This window comes from Leptidea sinapis, chromosome 17, assembly GCF_905404315.1.
Source record: "Leptidea sinapis chromosome 17, ilLepSina1.1, whole genome shotgun sequence".
NCBI classification, from domain to species: Eukaryota; Metazoa; Arthropoda; class Insecta; order Lepidoptera; family Pieridae; genus Leptidea; species Leptidea sinapis.
The window spans coordinates 3,664,184-3,683,224 of NC_066281.1; the positions used below are offsets into that span (position 1 = coordinate 3,664,184).

At 38.8% G+C, this 19,041-nt stretch overlaps 1 protein-coding gene across 1 annotated transcript; it reads right to left on the reverse strand.

Moving 5' to 3' along the window:
* Positions 1 to 1,633: 1,633 nt before the first annotated feature.
* Positions 1,634 to 14,072, reverse strand: LOC126969251 (signal transducing adapter molecule 1). The gene is made up of 6 exons (XM_050814621.1): positions 13,728 to 14,072; positions 9,639 to 10,057; positions 8,574 to 8,811; positions 6,756 to 6,866; positions 2,796 to 3,219; positions 1,634 to 1,779 (listed from the first exon to the last, which is right to left on the reverse strand). The coding sequence occupies exons 1-6, from the start codon at positions 13,774 to 13,776 to the stop codon at positions 1,773 to 1,775; spliced, it is 1,248 nt and encodes a 415-aa protein (XP_050670578.1). The 5' UTR covers positions 13,777 to 14,072; the 3' UTR covers positions 1,634 to 1,772.
* Between the last annotated feature and the right edge of the window lie 4,969 nt (positions 14,073 to 19,041).

A 19,041-nucleotide genomic window follows, 5' to 3' on the forward strand; every position in this document is an offset into this window, starting at 1 on the left:
TTGAGTTCGTTCCGTGCGAGTGCTCTTCCAACTGAGCCAACCGTTCGAGTGACGTATCGTTAATAAATTTTGCATGCTTTGTTCAACTCTCAGGTTTGTTTCTCGTCCTCAACAGATTCAAAACCCGTTGCATAGAGAGATATACCTTAAAACCTTAGATTATTTACACATCTAGATAGACTGACAGCTGTGTGTCTTAATGATACGACGGATTGGGAATGGAGTGACCGCCCTCAGGCTATTAAATAATAAGTTAAATGGTACAAAATTACTTTGCAAACATACTTATTTTTTTGAAAAAAAAACCCCATTGAGTTTGTTGCGCCCATTCTTCTCAGGTCTGAGACATTCTTTTGGAATGGGTGGAAGTTTTTGACTTTCACTAAGTGATGTCACATCCTAACTTGAATAAAAATATTAGAATTCGAATTTGAATGTGTGAAAACGTCGAGGTTGATAGTTAACCTATATTTTGAGCAATGCACGTACACTAACGCAAAGTGAGATACTTATCGCGAATGTAAGACGTAGTGTGTCACGCACACTAAAGTCATAAACATGGCCTGTTTTTATCATCCGTTGTTTAGTATCAAGAGGCTCTGTCTAGACGTATTAATTATATAAGACAAACGGCCGCTTCCAATATACTATCTACAGATAGAGATAAATTACTACCTACTACTATCGGTCAATAATCTGAAGCTGTCCCAATATACCCGATAAGTCATTCTTATCGCCTTATATTGGGACGCGTGAATTGAAATTTCCATACAAACTTCTAGCGCTGGTAAGCTATACGTCATCCCATTGACAGACAGCGTGTACGGATAAGGTGAGTAACCGTCGATAAGCTTATTGGGACAGAAAAGTCAACGATAGTTACGATTTTTATCTCAAGTAAGCGATAGACTGAATATTGGGAAAGGCCGTAAGACAATAAAGTTACCGGCTCTAAGTGACACGTGGGTATGGGACCCATGTCCGTTAATGATTTGAGCCCGACACTCCGTCGAACGCATATAATATATAAAACATAATATTATGTATAAACAGCACTATTCTTTTCGCTAATCTCGAACTACCCTCCAAGTTGTTTTAGATCATCATCGGCCGGAAAACGTCCACTGCTGGACAAAGGCCTCAATCCAAAAATTTCCACGGCGATCGGTTCTGCGCTGACCTCATCCAACGTATTCCGGCGATCTTGACCCGATCGTGGGTCCCTCTTGTCAACACTGTGTCTTCTGGTACGGGGTCGAGGACGATACGAGGACTTTACTGCCCCAACGGCCATCTGTCCGTCGAACTATGTGCCTGCCCACTGCCACTTCAGTATCGCAATCGTTTGGACTATGTAGGCTACTTTGGGTATCCTACGGATCTCCTCATTTCTGATTCGATCTCGCAGGGAAACTCCGAACATTGCCCTCTGAGCGACCATGAGCTTTCTCATAAGGCCTATAGTCAGCGACCACGTCTGTGTACCGTAAGTCATCACTGGCAACACACACTGGTTGAAAACCTGCGTCTTCAGACACTGCAGTATTTGGGACGAGAAGATTTTACGGAGCTTCCCGAACGTTTCCCTAGATATCATAAAATTATAACTAGGTTTTAACTCAAACTCCTAAAGTGGAAAATGAAATAATATTTATTAAAATGCGTATATATTATATAATACAATTTATATCTGCTAAAAATAAATGGAATAACATTAATAATCTAACTTTTTGGACATCGTATCTATTATTTACATTACGTTTATGTAACTTTCAACACCTGAAACAAAAAATAAGAAAAGGGTAAATAGACTTGATAGTGTTAGAAATGAATTTTAAATAGGGACTGATATCAAATCGAATCAAATCATAATCAGGTTATTCATGTAGGTCTCGGAAATTACACTTATGAATGTCTAAAAATAATATATTTTCTTATTGAATCTACCGCTATTTCGTAAAGGGTTGAGCTAATGAGAAGAAGTAGCAAGAAACTCATTGCCACTCTTTTATATCGAGATTTACAGATCATTTCAATTACAATATAATATGTAAAATGATGCAACAAAAACACTCAAACGTCAAATAGTCAATGTCTTACACGAGTAAGTCAAAAAACTAAATGTAACTTAATACAAAAGTTATTGACTACAGTAGCTGCATCATCCACATACACCATAAATCAATAATAAAGTATTTTTTTGTCATAACCCCTCAACTTGGACCCAGACATTATATGGCTGGCACCAGACATATTATGTTCGATCCGCTATGGTTTCAGATTTGCTTTTTCTTTATTTTAATTCATAACGAACGCGCCGGTATAAGTTACATGCCTATACTCCTCATAGTTTGTAAAAAAATATTTATATTGTACCCGGACCCACTCAAGTGCCTGCGACAAGTGCGCGGCAGACGCTGTTGCGCCATTTTGAATTCAACGTGCGTCCCAGCTGAGGGGAATATAAAAACATTAATTTGAATAAATGAAAGCCATCTTTTTATTTATTTATTTGTGTTTCGTATTGGTGAACCAAAACTTGCAAGTACAATTGGACGTAATTCCAGAAAAACGTTCCAAACCACAATCATGTCGAAATTGAGTTAAGAACACAAAACTGGTCACGTGATTCATATTAACGGACTCACAAAAATGGCAGCCATACTGCCACTCTTTAAATGATATCATGTCTTAGTAGCCTAACCCACTAAACACGAATTCCTTAAAGTGTGATGGTTGTGGCTTGGAACGTTTTTCAGGAACTACGTCCAATTCTCCGATAGACCCTGACTCACCTTGGCTGGTTGGGCTGACTGGGTCCCATGGGTCCGTGCGGCGGCATCACTTGCGGCATGCCCTGGGGCACCTGCATGGGCATGGGTTGCATGTAGACGGGCGCGGGAGGGAACATCGGTTTGGGGTCCCGCATCAGCTCGTGGTAGAGGTTCAGAGCGTCGACCAGGTCCGCGCTGAGCTGCGTCAGGCGAGCGTGGCGTAAGTCTGCCCGCTCGAGCGCCGCGTCAACGAGCGGGCCCATGGCGTAAACGCGGCCTTCGAGCTCAGGCAGGCGCGGGTGATCTGCCGTCTCGCCCGTGGGGTCTGCGTCGTGCAACATGCCGAGCGCCTCGTCCATAGTTGACTCGTCGATATGCACCGGAGTTTCGGCCGCGAATTGCACAGATTTGCCGCCAGATCCCGCCGCGGCTTGTGGCTCAGATTCTGCATTAAATAAAAATAAGCCGTTTAACATTCCACATCTACAAGTTTCATATATAAAAAACCGCAGCCGATTGTTATGCGACATGCGATTGGTTCATTCTATGTATCAATATAACACCACCACTAATCATTATAGACTGACTGTGACTGACGCCAGAGTCGCATTGCTTGGAAGTCATTTCTGCGTCAGAGATGCTTCGAGAGTGGCGTTGTTTTGAAGTCTAGCTCAAAGCCTTAGATTATATACATGACTCGATTGCCAAAGGCGCGCGAGTTAACGTCAAAATATTCTACAGTTGGCGCCACGCTCACTCTGGCCCGTTTAGTCGCTGTGTGCGCACGACTTAATAAATAACAAAAAGATCTAAAATGACCAGATGCGCGATTAACGTGTGCCGAAACTATAGGGGACGATTAAAAAGTGATGGAACAGTAATGGAACTGCCACCGATAAGTATCTATTATTTGTATTATATATAAATATGACTGTCCAGTCATTATAGTAAGTTCACCTCGGAATTCGAGATACCCTTAACTACTAAATTTCAAGGTCAAAGGTCACAAACATCGTTTTCTTTTGCGCTTTTTTTGTAAATATCTCATTTCCTCTGGATTTTTTGCTATTTGTATTTACTATCAGTATTGTAGAATACAAAATTCTCTACAAATTTTGTTTACATTTTTTTTATACGGTGAACCGTTTCCGAGAAAGAGGGCCGAGAGAGCGCGGTCACAGCATCACTTCAGGTCAACCGGTGCCTCCGGTCGAAAACGCGCCAGATATATATGACGGAAATGAGATATTTAAAAAAAAAGCGCAAAAAACCGATTTCTGTGACCTTGAAATTTAATAGTTGCTTACACCCTACCATATGTAGGTTTTGAGACAACTTTTAGGGTGTCAATATACAAGTATTTACAGACTTACAGCTGGGTATCTCGAACTCCGAGATTCGCTCGCGCCATTGTTTCAGTGTTGCAATTCATTCAAATTCAATACTCCCCAGATCAGTACTTGTGAAATAGGTTGATTGGTATGCTTATTATAAGATAAATATATATTTACTAGTGGACCCGACACACGTCTTAAATTTGATCAGTCCAGCCGTTAGGAGGAGTTCACTAACATACACATGAGCAGGAGAATTATATTATACGGACGGAATTGAGAATCTAAAACAGTCTCAAATTCACTGGAACACACAAAAAAATCATCAAAATCGGCCAATCCGTTAGGAGGTAATTCAATTATGAATCTAAACCATTCTCGAATCCACCTGAAGACACAGCAATCTCAAATTCACGGGAAGGCACAAAAAATCATCAAAATGGGTCCAGCCGTTTAGGAGGTAGTTCAATTATTGTGAATCTAAACCATTCTTGAATCCACCTGAAGACACACATAAAGTTTCATTAAAATCGGTCCAGCCGTTTAGCAGGAGTTCAGTTACAACAGAAATATATATATATTAAGATTTTTAAGAACCACGCAGATGATTGACATGTGAAAAAGTTAAAACAAGAAACGTAAGATTTTTATGTATAGTCTATGTATGCTGGCCATACAGTGTCTAATGTTTATACTGTGATGAAATACAACATTTGCAAGTAGATTTAGCCCATTCTTACATACATATATATACAACAAGGTAAATTTAAAATTTTCTATTAAAAATTGCTCGGTCCATCAGGTCAAACTTAAAATACAGAGATGGTATATATATGGTGATACACACACTCACTTATGCAGACATGGAAGCTATTCTTAAAGTGATAGCTTAGCATTCATATAATGTTAATACTTTGTAACATGATTAATCAGATACTTACACTCACTCACACCCACCTACACACACACACACACACACACACACACACATACAGAGTGCACTTTTTGACCTTTCGGTTCATATTGCTAACCCTAGAATGTAAATTGGTTGCCAACAGGACAGGCTACGCCTAGTGTAGGGAACAAATATGATATAATATTATGTGATAAAGTGTCTGTATATAATAAATAAAATAAATAAAAAATTAAATGTTTGTTATTTAATATTTCTTATATATTAATATATTATATATTAATCAACATTTTATCGAATGTTTTCTTAGAAATATTTTTTTGGGATTATTATTTTTTTAATTTTTCTTTGAAATATTTTATTTGAAATATTGACGAGAAACTTTGAAATATTTGTTTTTAAACGTTGTCCGTTAAAGTTTCACTTCTACCACAGTCTCAAGAAACTCTTCCCTACAGTCATCCAACGACCATGTCTAGACGAGGCAATCATCGTTTGCCGGGAGTATCAATTATTACGAAAATGGCACCTATTTTGAGATCCAAGATGTTATATCCGCCATCTTGGATCTCAAAATAGATGTTATACTCGTAATTGACACTCCTGAAAACCTCGAAAATGATACACATATTTATTTGATTGAAAAAGTAACATCCGCCATCTTGGATCTCAAAATAGATGTCATATTCGTAATTGTTGACACTCTCGAAAATTATACCCATATTGATTTTATTGAAAAAGTCACATCTGCTATCTTGGATCTCAAAATAAATGTTATATTTGTAATTCTGTAAAAATTTCAACTTACCTGTAGCGGTTAAAGTCTATAGTCTATACCTTTTGTATAGACCCCCGAGACAGACAGATGGACAAACAGAAAGTGCATACATTATAGTTATAGAATCCCGTTGGTATCCATGGGGTACGGAACTCTAACAAAACCGAATAGCTTCCTTAAAAACCATGAACAAAATCACATTTTACAGGTAAATAAATGTCCTAATTTGGGTTCAAAATCGTCATCAAATTTGAATTCAGCGCCTTCAAAAAACCCATATTCAGGGTGGTCGCTATAAAATGGTATCATTCCACGCACGCAAAAATACGTGTACAGATACAAGCGTACGCAAACACGTCTATGGAAATAGAGCTGTCTGTGACACAGCGAAAATAACGAAACTCAATCTAGACATGTATATAATCTAAGCTCAAAGCCACGGACGAGTAAAAAAAGAAGGACTCCGCACCGTGATATTAGCAAGTGAAGCACCGTTACGCTAGTGTGTGTGCGGTTACGCTGGATACTAGTTACATAATTTTTTCTCCCTTAAATAATCATATATGGCCACAAATACTTATATAGTATCGTTTTTACACTTTTTCACCTCGCACGACGGCATTTTTAAAATATTTTATTGAGACGCAAACTGATCTGTCACAGACGATGACAATTCTCATAATGGCCGCCTATCGGCCTGTAGTAGTGTAAGTGTGTGCGTGGGGCTATGTATTTACACGTTAATCGGCTTGTTTTGGTGCTACACTGTTATGTAAGGTGAAACGGAGAGAGTTTTTTACTAGTCTGTGGCTCAAAGCATTAGGTATCACTCGACGAGAAAGTGATTCCACAACTCAAGTGCATGGAGGTAGTCGAGTTCATCTCGTTCAGGCAAATTTCACCCACATTGCTTACTTTCCCTTAGTGGGTAAAGGACAGTTTTAGTATAAACATACCAGGCGGAGCTTGAGTGAGATCACAGGTGACGAAATTGGCCGGGAACAATCCCTCCCCGCGCTCGTTGTAGCCTTTCCACCAGTTGGGATCGCTTGAGTCCGTAACGTGTACTGCAATAATAACACATACTATAACAGCTTTAAGTTCTTCCAACATTAAGTTATTGTGAATTGTATTTATGTATCTTGTAGGTTTTTTTTTATTAACAATAAAGGACGAGACGAGCAGAAAGTTCAGCTGATTTACTATCATTACAATGCAGTGCCGTTCAGGATTTTTGAAATACCTAATTCTTCTGAGCGGAACTACAATAGCGCTCGTTACCTTGAGATATAAGACGTTAAGTCTCATTTGTCCTAGTCACTAGCGGCACCCTTCAGACCGAAACGCAGTAATGTTTACACATTAGTGCTTCACGGCAGAAATAGGCGCCGTATACCCATAATTTAGCCGGCTTCCTGTGCAAAGGTGCCTCCCCCTGGCGGTGTAAAGTTAGTGTAAAGTTCCGCCAAGTTTAAAATTATTTCGCCCTGTCATGCAATTCTGTAGTGACAAAGGTAAGATAAAGACAAAAAGTAGTAAATTTGCAATAACTTTACTTCGAGTTTATTAATAATACAGACGAAGTTTAACACCACTAGAAGTATTTGCTGAAGATATTATTTCAGGCGAAATTTATTTTTTCTAAAATGTTTTCCTTAACAAGTGGGGTATTTTATATATTACTAGCTGACCCGACAGACGTTGTTCTGTATATAATAAATAAAATAATGTTTTTATATGAATTTGTCAATAATATATCATAACATCAAAAATTACTTCGTAAAATATGCACCCTGCCGTCGTAATGAAATTGTTTCACAGCAGAACTGTCAAACCGTGCGTCAATAAATTCTCTCGTAGAAATTATGTATGCACACATCAAGGGAAAAACAAATTTGTTGTTTTTATTTAATTTAGCAGCATTTTCCTATTTATTCACCTTTTAAACCTTCTCTGGACTTCCACAAATAATTCAAGACCAAAATTAGCCAAATCGGTCCAGCCGTTCTCGAGTTTTAGCGAGACTAACGAACAGCAATTCATTTTTATATATATAGATGTTTTCGTTTATTAACCTTAAACGTTTTTTTTATTTCAAATAACTTCATTATTATGTGTTAACTTGCCCATAACTTTAGTTTTGCGTAAAGATCTACCCCCTTATTCATAATAGTCTGCTAACTTAAAGCATTGCTAATTCTCACTCTGTCTTCTTCTATTGACCTAAGTCCGAATGAAAAATAACACTCTGTTTTAAGTTAGCGGACCATTATGAAATTGGCGCCGTTCAGAAAACACGGCAGAAAAAGGCGCCGTAGTCGTACCAATAATCTAGCCGACATTCTAGGTTTTGCCTAGGTACTGCAGTGCCTCAGTGCAGTGAATCGAGGGTGCCTGATTTCTATGCTGTGATGAGAAAAAGAGTTGCTTCCTTCTGGGATAGACTCCGCAAATCTCAGAACCGTATTCTCCAAACGGTTTGTGACGGGATGCCTAGCAATATTATTTCATATTGGCTATCTGTGCATAAAAACAAAAATAGTAAATAAATGACGGTGCCTGGACCAAGACGCCTGGGAAGAGCTTTATCAACCTTTCCAGATAGATTATAAGTTTTATGTATATTTTACTTTTTGTCTATATATAATGTATTAGAATATTAGTACTTATTTGTTTACTGGGTAATTTTGCCTTTAATAAAAACTTATTATTATTCTGTACAGACAAGCCTCCCACTAGTCAACTAAGTAACTAAGAAAAAAATGATCACAAACCTATTTCGCCTGCCATGAAGGTGAGTTCATTATCCTCGGCCGCCTCGAAGTCGTACAGAGCGCGTACTTTCTTAGTGGGCTGTGCGGGGGGATCGGCCGCAGACGTGTCCATACGCGGATACAGCGCGCTTGAACCGCTAGAGGGCGCCGCAGTGGCGTTGGATTCCTTAAGGGAGAGCGCTATGGCTCGAGCCAGTTCCTCTTGTTCACGCTGAGCGGCTGCCTCTTTAGCAGCTAGCTGCAAATGACAAACAGAAAGACCTGTCAAGACGGCAGATTCATTAAGTTATTTATTCATTTGATGTGGCTATTTGACTAGTTCATTTATTTATTTCCTTTATTGGTAGACAAAAACAGAAACAAAAGATTCAATACACATTCAAATTATAACTAACTTTGATAATTACAATTGCTGCCTTGGGACTTCTCACCGACAACATAGATGTTGAACAATTGGTTGGCATACAAGATTTATCAACGATACGTCACTCGAACGGTTGGCTCAGTTGGAAGAGCGCTCGCACTGAACGATAAAGAGGTCGCGGGTTCGAGTCCGGCATCGTTCATAAATTTTGTTTCCAAATTTAATTTGTGCATCTACATCTTAATATAATCTGTATGGCGGATACGTCATCAGTTTGAGGTCATCGCCCATTGGATATTTTGAAGATAAAATTGGTCTGTACCTATATCATCCTTACTATTTTATAATTAAATGTAACTATTCTTCTCCAAACAAATAAATAAATAGTATTCCTTCAAGTATTCTCGTTATTCTCCGTTATCTTAAAGCTTAAAATTATGCAACATTGTGTCGTGGTAGCTTTTCAGCAGTCCAAGACTGATTCGCTTTATTACCTGAGCTTAAATCAATTGCCATTTTGAAACTCTAATTCAAATTTAACAGAACATTTTGCAAAATATATGTACTGTTCCTTTGCCTATAAGTGGCCAATTTCAGAAGCGAAAGGAAATCGCTGCAGGCAAATAACAGTGAAAAAATCACCTTCCGTGGGGTGGCAGAAGGAAAGCATATACAATCATTATGCTTTAAACATACTTTACCTGTGGGTCAACGGCTGGAACAGCTGTAGTCTTCTCGCCGGCTTCAGCACACAACTTAGCATGCAGCGACGGTATCAGATCTAACTGTGGATCATTCTTAAATTCGCCCTCCGCCCATTTCCGCAGCAGTGCTCTTAGCTTCTGCACAATCTGCGCATGACTCCTCGAGAGCATCCGCCTAAACTCCACCTCAAAATCTCGTGACGCAACTTCAAGGTGGAACACCCGGCCGCAGTTTGAGACACAGGCATCGAGTAGGGTGATGCAGTGCGCCTGGACATGTGGATCCGGATGGCCCAGTCTTCTGATGATGGATCGGAGGCAATCACGCGCACTGGCCGAGCTGCTACCGGCACGATCACATATCTCAAGAATCAAACCCCATTCTTCACTTGTATTGTTCTCACTTGTGACACGATCTGTGAATTGAATGAAGTAATTTACAGTAAAATACATAAACTAAATTTATCCTTAGGTAAATAGGTATGCTGAGTGGGCACTCAACAATGAGCACTGAGACAGGCTTAAGTACTGCCAAAGATCTATCGAACGAAGTATGACGGGAACACATAGACAAGACACAATTAGAAATGAAGACCTGAGACAAAAAAGTAAAGTAACCAACACACTTAATTTAAAAAGATCAGCAGAAGTGGAAATGGACTGGCCACATGTTGAGGGATGGCCGGGAGAAATGGAGCAGAATTGTCACAGATTGGTATCCAAGAGGTTGCACATGGAGCCAGAGACCTCGAACAAGATGGGAGGATGAACTCAAACTCACAGCGGGCCCGAACTGGAGAAGAGTGACCCATGACAGACTCCAATGGAAAGAGCTAGAGGAGGCCTTTGCCAAGTGGCACACTGAGTTAAGAGACATCCTCTAACTCAGAATAAAAAGGGCTTAATTGATAATAGAAAAAGGTATGCAGGGGGCTATTCTCCGCAACTCAATGTCATGCATGAATAATTATCCTTAGTTTTGCATCTTCATGAATTTCAATAAAAAATTTCCGATATTTCATCAAGAAATTCACTCTCCTCGTATGATCTACCACACTCGTCTTACTTGTCAGTGGCCTCCATATTTTTTTTGCTTTAGAGATAATTGTGTCCATGTACAAAATTGCAATAATTAAAGGCTTATATTAATAGCCAAAAATCAATTAATCATTGACAAGCCAGAATGAGCATAGACTAGGCCAAACCAGTTACTCCTGAAGTTTACTAATTCATGTTGGCTCAACTAGTTCAGCCTAGGCAAAGCGAGTTTGTCCTAAGGCCTATAGGAGAAACTAGTTTAACCTAGTCTGTGCTGGTTTATCCTATCATTTAAAGCATGAACTGGTTTCGCCTAGGAAGAACTAGTTTGTCCTATAATCGGATTTTTCTAGTAACATATATATGTAATTCACTCATTTAAGGTGAAGTTTCTCACTATAAGCCATCCATACTTGAAATAAAAGGAGAAAAGACGATGGACCACTCTTCCCACAAAATTCTAGATATCCAACACATCTGTTCATAGTTTGGAGACCGATTGCACATATTAAAAAGGGAAAAAAAATTAGAGGGGATTGAAAATGGTGTTATATGATAATTAGTCTCTTGCGCACAACATATTGTAGCAAAATAAGATGTCATGAGGAGCGGTTGGCACATGTTTTTGTCACAGGTTGTCAAGTCTGCTGATTTTGTTTTATCATTACTTAGAGAATCATTTTTGTAATTATTGTATTATATAATTAACTTATGTTTGCAGGCAGTATGACACTTTATAAATGCCTCTACAAGGTGACAACTAATCTCTATATATTAAATCTACTTCCGTAGCTTAGTAAACTTTGAAACATAAATAATAATTAAAAAATTGGTCATGTTTCATTGATATTTCAATTAAAACTACTTCTGTAGCTTAGTAAACTTTAAAACATAAATAATAATTAAAAACTTGGTCACATTTCGTTGATATTTCAATTAAATTCTTCCCTTCACCTTTCTCAATCAGCACTTTACCCTACACATGCCATATTAACATCAGTATGATTTTGTGAGGAACACTTACCCCGCGTGCTCATTAACATCAACAACAATTTCTTTTTAATTTATATATTATTTGTAATTCCTGAACCACATCTTTTATTTGACTCTCATATCGTAGCAACAGCTAGTACAATTAATGTATAAAAAAATAATTTGAGATGTAATGTATCTATAGAGTGTACTTAGACTTCGCTCAGCATCTACTTAAGTTTTTTTTTATGAAAATACGGGATGAGACGAGCAGGACGTTCAGACGATGTTAATTGAGACACCCTGCCCATTATAATGCAGTGCCGCTCAGGATTTTAAGTCAAGATTTCAAGATGTTAAGTCTCGTTTGCCAAGTAATTTCACTAGCTACGGCGCCTTTCAGACCGAAACACAGTAATGTTTACATTACTGCTTCAAGGCAGAAAAAGGGGCCGTTGTGGTACCCATAATCTAGCCGGCATCCTGTGCAAAGGAGCCTCCCACTGGTAAATCTACTTAAGTAAAACTTAGCCGAGCTTAAGCTTAGTGTAATCTTTGATAATATTTTTATAGTCAATGGACATCTGAAACTATGCTGAGCTAAGACAACCCAATGCAAAAACCAACTTTGTGTTAATTTTATTTATTTATTGGTAATCAACAGTGTTACAGTAAACATTAATAAACAATACTATATAACATAATTCTTAAGGCCATTATAGATTACTCATATTGACAATATTATTTTACAATAGTTTTACTACAAGATATATTACAGAACAACTGCCTCTTGTGTTTCTTATTTACTGTGTGTATGTTTGTGTGTGGGTGTGAAAGTGTGTGTGTGTGGTTAGTAGATAACAATATGTATATATTTTAAACAAATGAGTAAGGCACTGCTTTGGACTGGTGTAATTTAATAATTTCACACTTCAATTTATCCTTTTCTGACATGAAGATATCTAGAATATCATAGTTATTATTGTAATTATTAGTTTTATCACACTCAGCTAAGTTTTACATAAGTAAAATCTGAGCAAAGTCTAAGTGAGTTCTAAGTGAGGTCTATAGAACTGAGCCTCACTAGTTCCAAACAGTTCAACTAATTTCATCAATATTCAGAATGGATCTTCATGATACATAAAATCTTTACATGCTTGAACTATGGAATGAGTCTTCAAGGTCACCAATCTCGTGAGATCATTTAGCAAATCGGAGGTTAATAGGTAACTGGTAGTTGATGAAATGAAGTTTGTGTCATTTTTTTTTTTATGGAATAGGAGGACAAACGAGTGTACGGGTCACCTGTTGTTAAGTAATCACCACCGCCCACAATCTCTTGCAACACCAGAGGAATCACAGGAGCGTTGCCAGCCTTTAAGGAAGGTGTACACGCTTTTTTTGAAGGTACCCATGTCGTATCGTCCCGGAAACACCGCACAAGGAAGCTCATTCCACAGCTGTCATTTGAGGACAAAAACATTGTTCATGAAGTGAAAGACTTTTAAAATGAATGATAAGATAAAAATATGATGTACATAACTATATTTATTGTGTTATTTACCAACATTGCCCATACAGACATAGACATCTTTCTTGATCTTGTTACTTATAATTAAATTATTATAAAAATGTATGCGTTTTCATGGATTCTCTCTTTATTTTAATAGGAGTTGTAAATTTAATTTTAATAATATTTAATTAACTACTGTTCAACTTATTTGTTACAGGCACATGTTATATACTAAAAAACAAACAAATAAAAAGTTACTAGCTTACTTTACTTATAGGCTAAAATAAGTGAGTACTAGAAATTATTTCCTTGACTAATTAATTCATTTTATAAAACTTTGTAAACTGTATGTGTTATATTTGACTATTTTCAAGTGCTTATTATTGTAGAAATTAATAGCAAAAAACAATTAATTTGAGAAACCCGATAAAGGTAAAAGCAAGTCTTGTTTTATAAATTATTGAGACATAGATAAGCAAAAACACAATCAGTTCAATCACATAAATACTTCAATATGCAATATTCGATTCCAATTAAGAAATGTTAGAATTACAATTACTTACCAACATCCTCGTCAAACGGTGATCCCTGAATTCCAAAAAAGCCCATCATTTTAAAAATATAATCTGAATTGCGATGTTCTGAATACCCTTTGGTCTTTGTCACTATTTTTTATTGAAAGTAAAAGCAATGACTAGCATAAATGGACAACGTATTCACACTGTAATTAAAGTACTTAACATCACTGTAATTTGCTTTTGTTCTCTTTAATTATCGGGAAGATAAAGTATGACTGCGTTTTCAACTCATAGCAATTAATTTGAGAAAAATATAAAGAAACTCTCAGAAATCCCCAAACAAATTACAATTTACAAAACAATTTTTATTTTCTGATTTCTCACTTGACATTTCTGTCAGCTGTCGGAGTTCCAGCCTCTGACAATGACTTTGGGTTATGCTTCTGACTTTGACGGCTCTAAAGAAATATAGGTAGTTTATCTGTGTGTCCCAAGATGTCGCAGAACAACATTGACAACCACCACATATAATATTCTTGTGACACACACTTCTATCACAAAATATACAAAAATAGCGTTTTACCTAGTCCACTTTTGTAAAGTAACTATACTTTACTAGACGTAATAATAACAACTTAACAAGTTGTATAAAGTCTGCTTCACGAGACAAGACCGTGGCAATATGTGGAAGTATAGGTATCTAAATATTTGGGGCTACTAGCCTTGTGAAATTTAGCACTCTAATTGGTATTTTAAATTGTTTGTTTCACCTTATAAAATAATACCCTTGAAGATTTTGAAAGAATATTAGAGAGCAATTTGAAAAAACTATTTTAAAACCATGTAATAAAATTAAAGGTTAAAATGGTTTTTCAATTGATTTTTTGCGAAAAAATCTGGGTTACCCTCAAGTCACACCTAAAGCAGTTTTACTTCCAAAATCTCCCATTACTTAAAAAATTAAACTTATACTCATTACTAAATGCAACAGAGAGAAGATGGCGCTGATCAGTAAACTCTGAAAATTATACCGTAACTCGTTCCAACTAATGAAAACTACTGCTATCTAGTTATAAGAATGAGATACTAATTCTTCGTCTTTCTATAATGGTAACAGTAAAGCTCCGTAGCTCAGTAGCTTTACTATTTAAATCACAAATACACAAACACACATACAAATAAGTTATACAAACACACATGCGTAGGTTACAGATATCCTATTAGTTTTTCAATAAAATATTCCCTTTTCCATCCAGAGCCGGACCGTGACTTGAGTCCCGTCGGGTGACACTCCGCGGCCGTGAAGCGTCATAATGGCCGCCTTGGCTGCGCACGTTCTCGCTGAAAAGCTATCTAAGCTACTGTTGCTCGCAGGCAATAATGACACTATAAATATTCTAAGCTCGCAGGGGATATACAAAAGCAACCCTCTTCTCGGACCGTAGTTATAGCTACTAAGTAGTCTGTATTAGCGTGCTGCATGACTGCATGGCAATAATTTTAATTAGCATGTGACTAGGTATGTTTTCCACACGGAAGAGATTTTTCTGTTCTGTGGTTCCTCATGTCAGTTAAAATATATTTTGAAATTAAAATAAGATGTTAACTGCTGCCATCTATGTTAAGTTCAAAATATTATCTTGACTGGTATTTGCCTTTCAGAAATAATTGAAATGTACTATTTGTAAGGTATAAAATTAATACCTAGATGGCGCTTTCAATTTTTGCTTAATAATTAAACTGAGTTAAGTATTTAATGGCTTAAGTCTTACTTGTTTCATTAATAAATTTTGCTCGTCAATAAATTACAATGAAATGCTGGGGCAGACAATTTGAACGATCGACAATCACACGCTCTGTACTTTACCGTCACATTTCGAAAATCCCTAATATTATAAACCTGGTACCACAGAGTATGGATGGATACTTACGGGTAGTACAAAATATACTAATTAGTATTATTGTTTTATTTACTGACAAAAAATGCTCCATAACACGAAAATATTTATATTATATGGTTTTTACCAGTAAATCACGTGCCTAACACGGCCCCGCTTCTAAGGCTGTCGCCGCGTGTGGCACTATACCGAGTGGGACGAGATGCGCTGCTTTTTTGCATCCTACCCGTGGAGGCAGATGTGGTTTTCACTGGGCGATCCAGGTGCCGCTACTGACGCTGTTGTTATTGTGGTACTGCAAGGCATGGAACTCTTCATTCCATCCTCCTCTGTGCCTATCGGTGGCAGGTCCCAACCATGGCTTGACCGCTCCTGCAAAATAGACTCTCGCCGAAAGCAGGACTGCTATCAGGCTTGGGTCAATGCGGTGGTATCTAAGGATGTGAAATCCAGCGAACTTAAAAAACACTTCAATCATGCCTCCAGGTCCTTCAAAAGAGTTATTTCTGACGTGAAGTCGAAGCACATTGGCAGAATTGGCGAGAGACTTGCACGCCTTCCCTCAAGAACTCGTGCGTTCTGGTCGCTGGCCAAGGCTGTCCATGGAAACTTCTGCCAGCCAGCCATTCCACCACTGCATAGGGATGATGACTCGCTGGCCCATGACGCGAAAGAGAAAGCTGATCTCCTGGGCTCCTTCTTCGCGTCCAACTCGACTCTGGGTGACCAAGGTGCACCACCACCGCATATTCCGCGGTGTGAGTCATACATGCCGGAGGTAAAAATATGGCATGGCGCCGTGCTAAAGGCGCTTCTCACCTTGGACATTCACAAATCGAGCGGGCCCGATGGCATTCCCCCGATAGTGCTGTGGACATGTGCTCCGGAAGTGGCACCGGTCCTTGCCCATCTTTTCCGGCTCACCTACTCATCAGGCACAGTCCCGAAATTATGGAAGGCGGCTTTAGTGTACCCGATCCCTAAAAAAGGTGTACGCTCGGATCCGTCCAATTACCGCCCCATTGCCATTATCTCCATTTTCTCCAAAGTAATGGAGTCGATCATCAACCGCCAGCTCTTGTGATACCTAGAGGAGCAACAGTTGATTAGTGACTGCCAGTACGGTTTCCGTCAGGGTCGCTCAGCTGCTGTTCTTCTTGCATACCTCACCCATAAATGGGTGCAAGCGGTTGAGTCGAAGGGAGAGGCGTTGGCGCTGAGTTTGGACATAGCGAAGGCCTTCGATCAGGTGTGGCATAAAGTGCTTATAGCGAAACTGCCATCCTATGGGCTTCCCGAGAAGTTGTGCAAATGCCGCTAGCTTCTTGGCCGATCAATGTTGTTATCAACGGTGCATGCTCCGACTTAAAACCCATAAACGCTGGTGTCCCGCAAGGCTGCGTGCTATCCCCTACACTGTTTCTTCTGCATATCAATGATATGCTGCAAATCTGCAGTATTCATTGCTATGCAGACGACAGCACAGGGTATGATTCCTACACCGGCCGTGCCAACATGTCCCGGGATAGCTTAGACGAGAACCGGAACAAACTTGTGTCTGAAATTAAGACTATGCTTTGCAAAGTCTCGGAATGGGGCCAACAAAATTTAGCGCAATTCAACCCCAAAAAGACACAAGTTTGTGCGTTCACCACTAAAAAGTCTCCCTTTGTCGTATCCCCTCGATTCGAGATCACTCCTCTAACTGCCACAGCCTATATTGGCATTCTTGGCGTCTATATATCGAGCGACGTTCAGTTCCGTGGTCACGAGAAGAGAAGGCAAAACTGGCCTCTAAAAAGCTTGATGTACTCAGTAAGGCGAGACAGTACTTCACTAAAAGCCACCTCCTGCAACTTTATAAGGCGCAAATTCGGCCTCACATGGAGTACTGTTCTCACCTCTGGGCGTGTGCAGTACCAGCTTCATCCACTTGACCGCATACAACGAAGACCGGTTCGAATCATCGACAATCAAGCCATCTCCGATCGGCTTGATTCTTTAGCATTGCGTAGAGATGTGGGTTCTCTCTGCATTTTCTACCGCATTATCACGGGAGTGCTCAGAGGAGCTGTTCGGGTTGATTCCAGCGGCTGAAATTCCACCACCGAACATTACGTGCAAAGTACCACCCGCACCACGTAGACGTCTGGAATTCCACAAACGCGCGTTTCGTTAGAAATTTCTAGCCTCGCACAACCACTTTGTGGAATCAATAACCGGCTGCGGTTTTCCCGAACAGATACGACTTAGGTACCTTCAAGAAAAAAGCATACTCCCACCTTGAAGGCCGGCAACGCATTTCTTGACACACCTGTTGTTGCGGATGTCCATAAGCGGTTGCCTCACCTCTCCCCATCCCGTGAGCCTCTTGCCCGTTTGCCCCCTCTTACAAAAAACAAAATAATATGAGATGACTATAGCGATCACAGGAACTTACCAAGCCTTTAAGTTAGATACCCATGTCGTATAATGTCCTATAAACATCTCCGCCCGGTCCGTGATTTGTTTGAGTCCCGTCGGGTGATTCTCCGCGGCTGTGAACCTTCGTTACGCCGGAATAGTTATTTATGCAACTGTTGTGTAATAAGGGGTATTAAAACACGAATGTGGGTTTATCAGGCGAGGCGACGCCGAGTGTGATAATAGTATCACATGAGTGTTTTAATACCTAATTATGTTGCATACAAGACTTTATCTACACCCAGAATATGAATCCTCTAAAAGATTCTGAAACAGTTAGCTTACTGCTAACATTAAAAAAGCCAGCCCTAGTAGTAACTTAATATCATCCCTTACCGATTATATACAAAAAAACTAAGAATTAATGAAAGAATTATTAATTTTAGTAGTAATTTACATTTTGTATAGTGCAATTATTAAAATTCACTTGAATATTATGTTATTTTGCAGCGTTTAAAATATCCGGCGGTGTGCTGTCAAAACTTGAATCGCTCATTTTTTCAAGAAAAATGGCAGGGTTTCGAATAACCTACTTTTTTTTACGGCGCGCCATGTTCTGGTAGTGTGGAACGCGCGTAAATGAAAATGTTCTTTTTTTTGAATTCATACAGATACCACGCATCGAGCAATAAGAATGTGGCTGTTTGTTGAAACTCTTTGTGCATGAAGGGATCGAAAAAAAAACCAAGGAGTGTTGTTATGAAATTCAGTACAACATTACAACACTCGTTTGGATGATGTAATGGTTATTACGACATTGGGTGTTTTAATGTTGGTAATAAGCTAACTGTTTCAGAATCTTTAATAGAGGATTTAAAGCATGGGTGTAGACAAAAGCTATTACGCAACCGGCATTCCGGAGTTCTTTAGTCGGTTGGGGATGTCTGCATAATTGGACCTCCGAAACCGACATATGACTTGAGTATCCCATAAGAAAGCTTTGCTCTCAAAGATGATCACAGAATATTATGGTATTCATAACATAGTAATATATATAA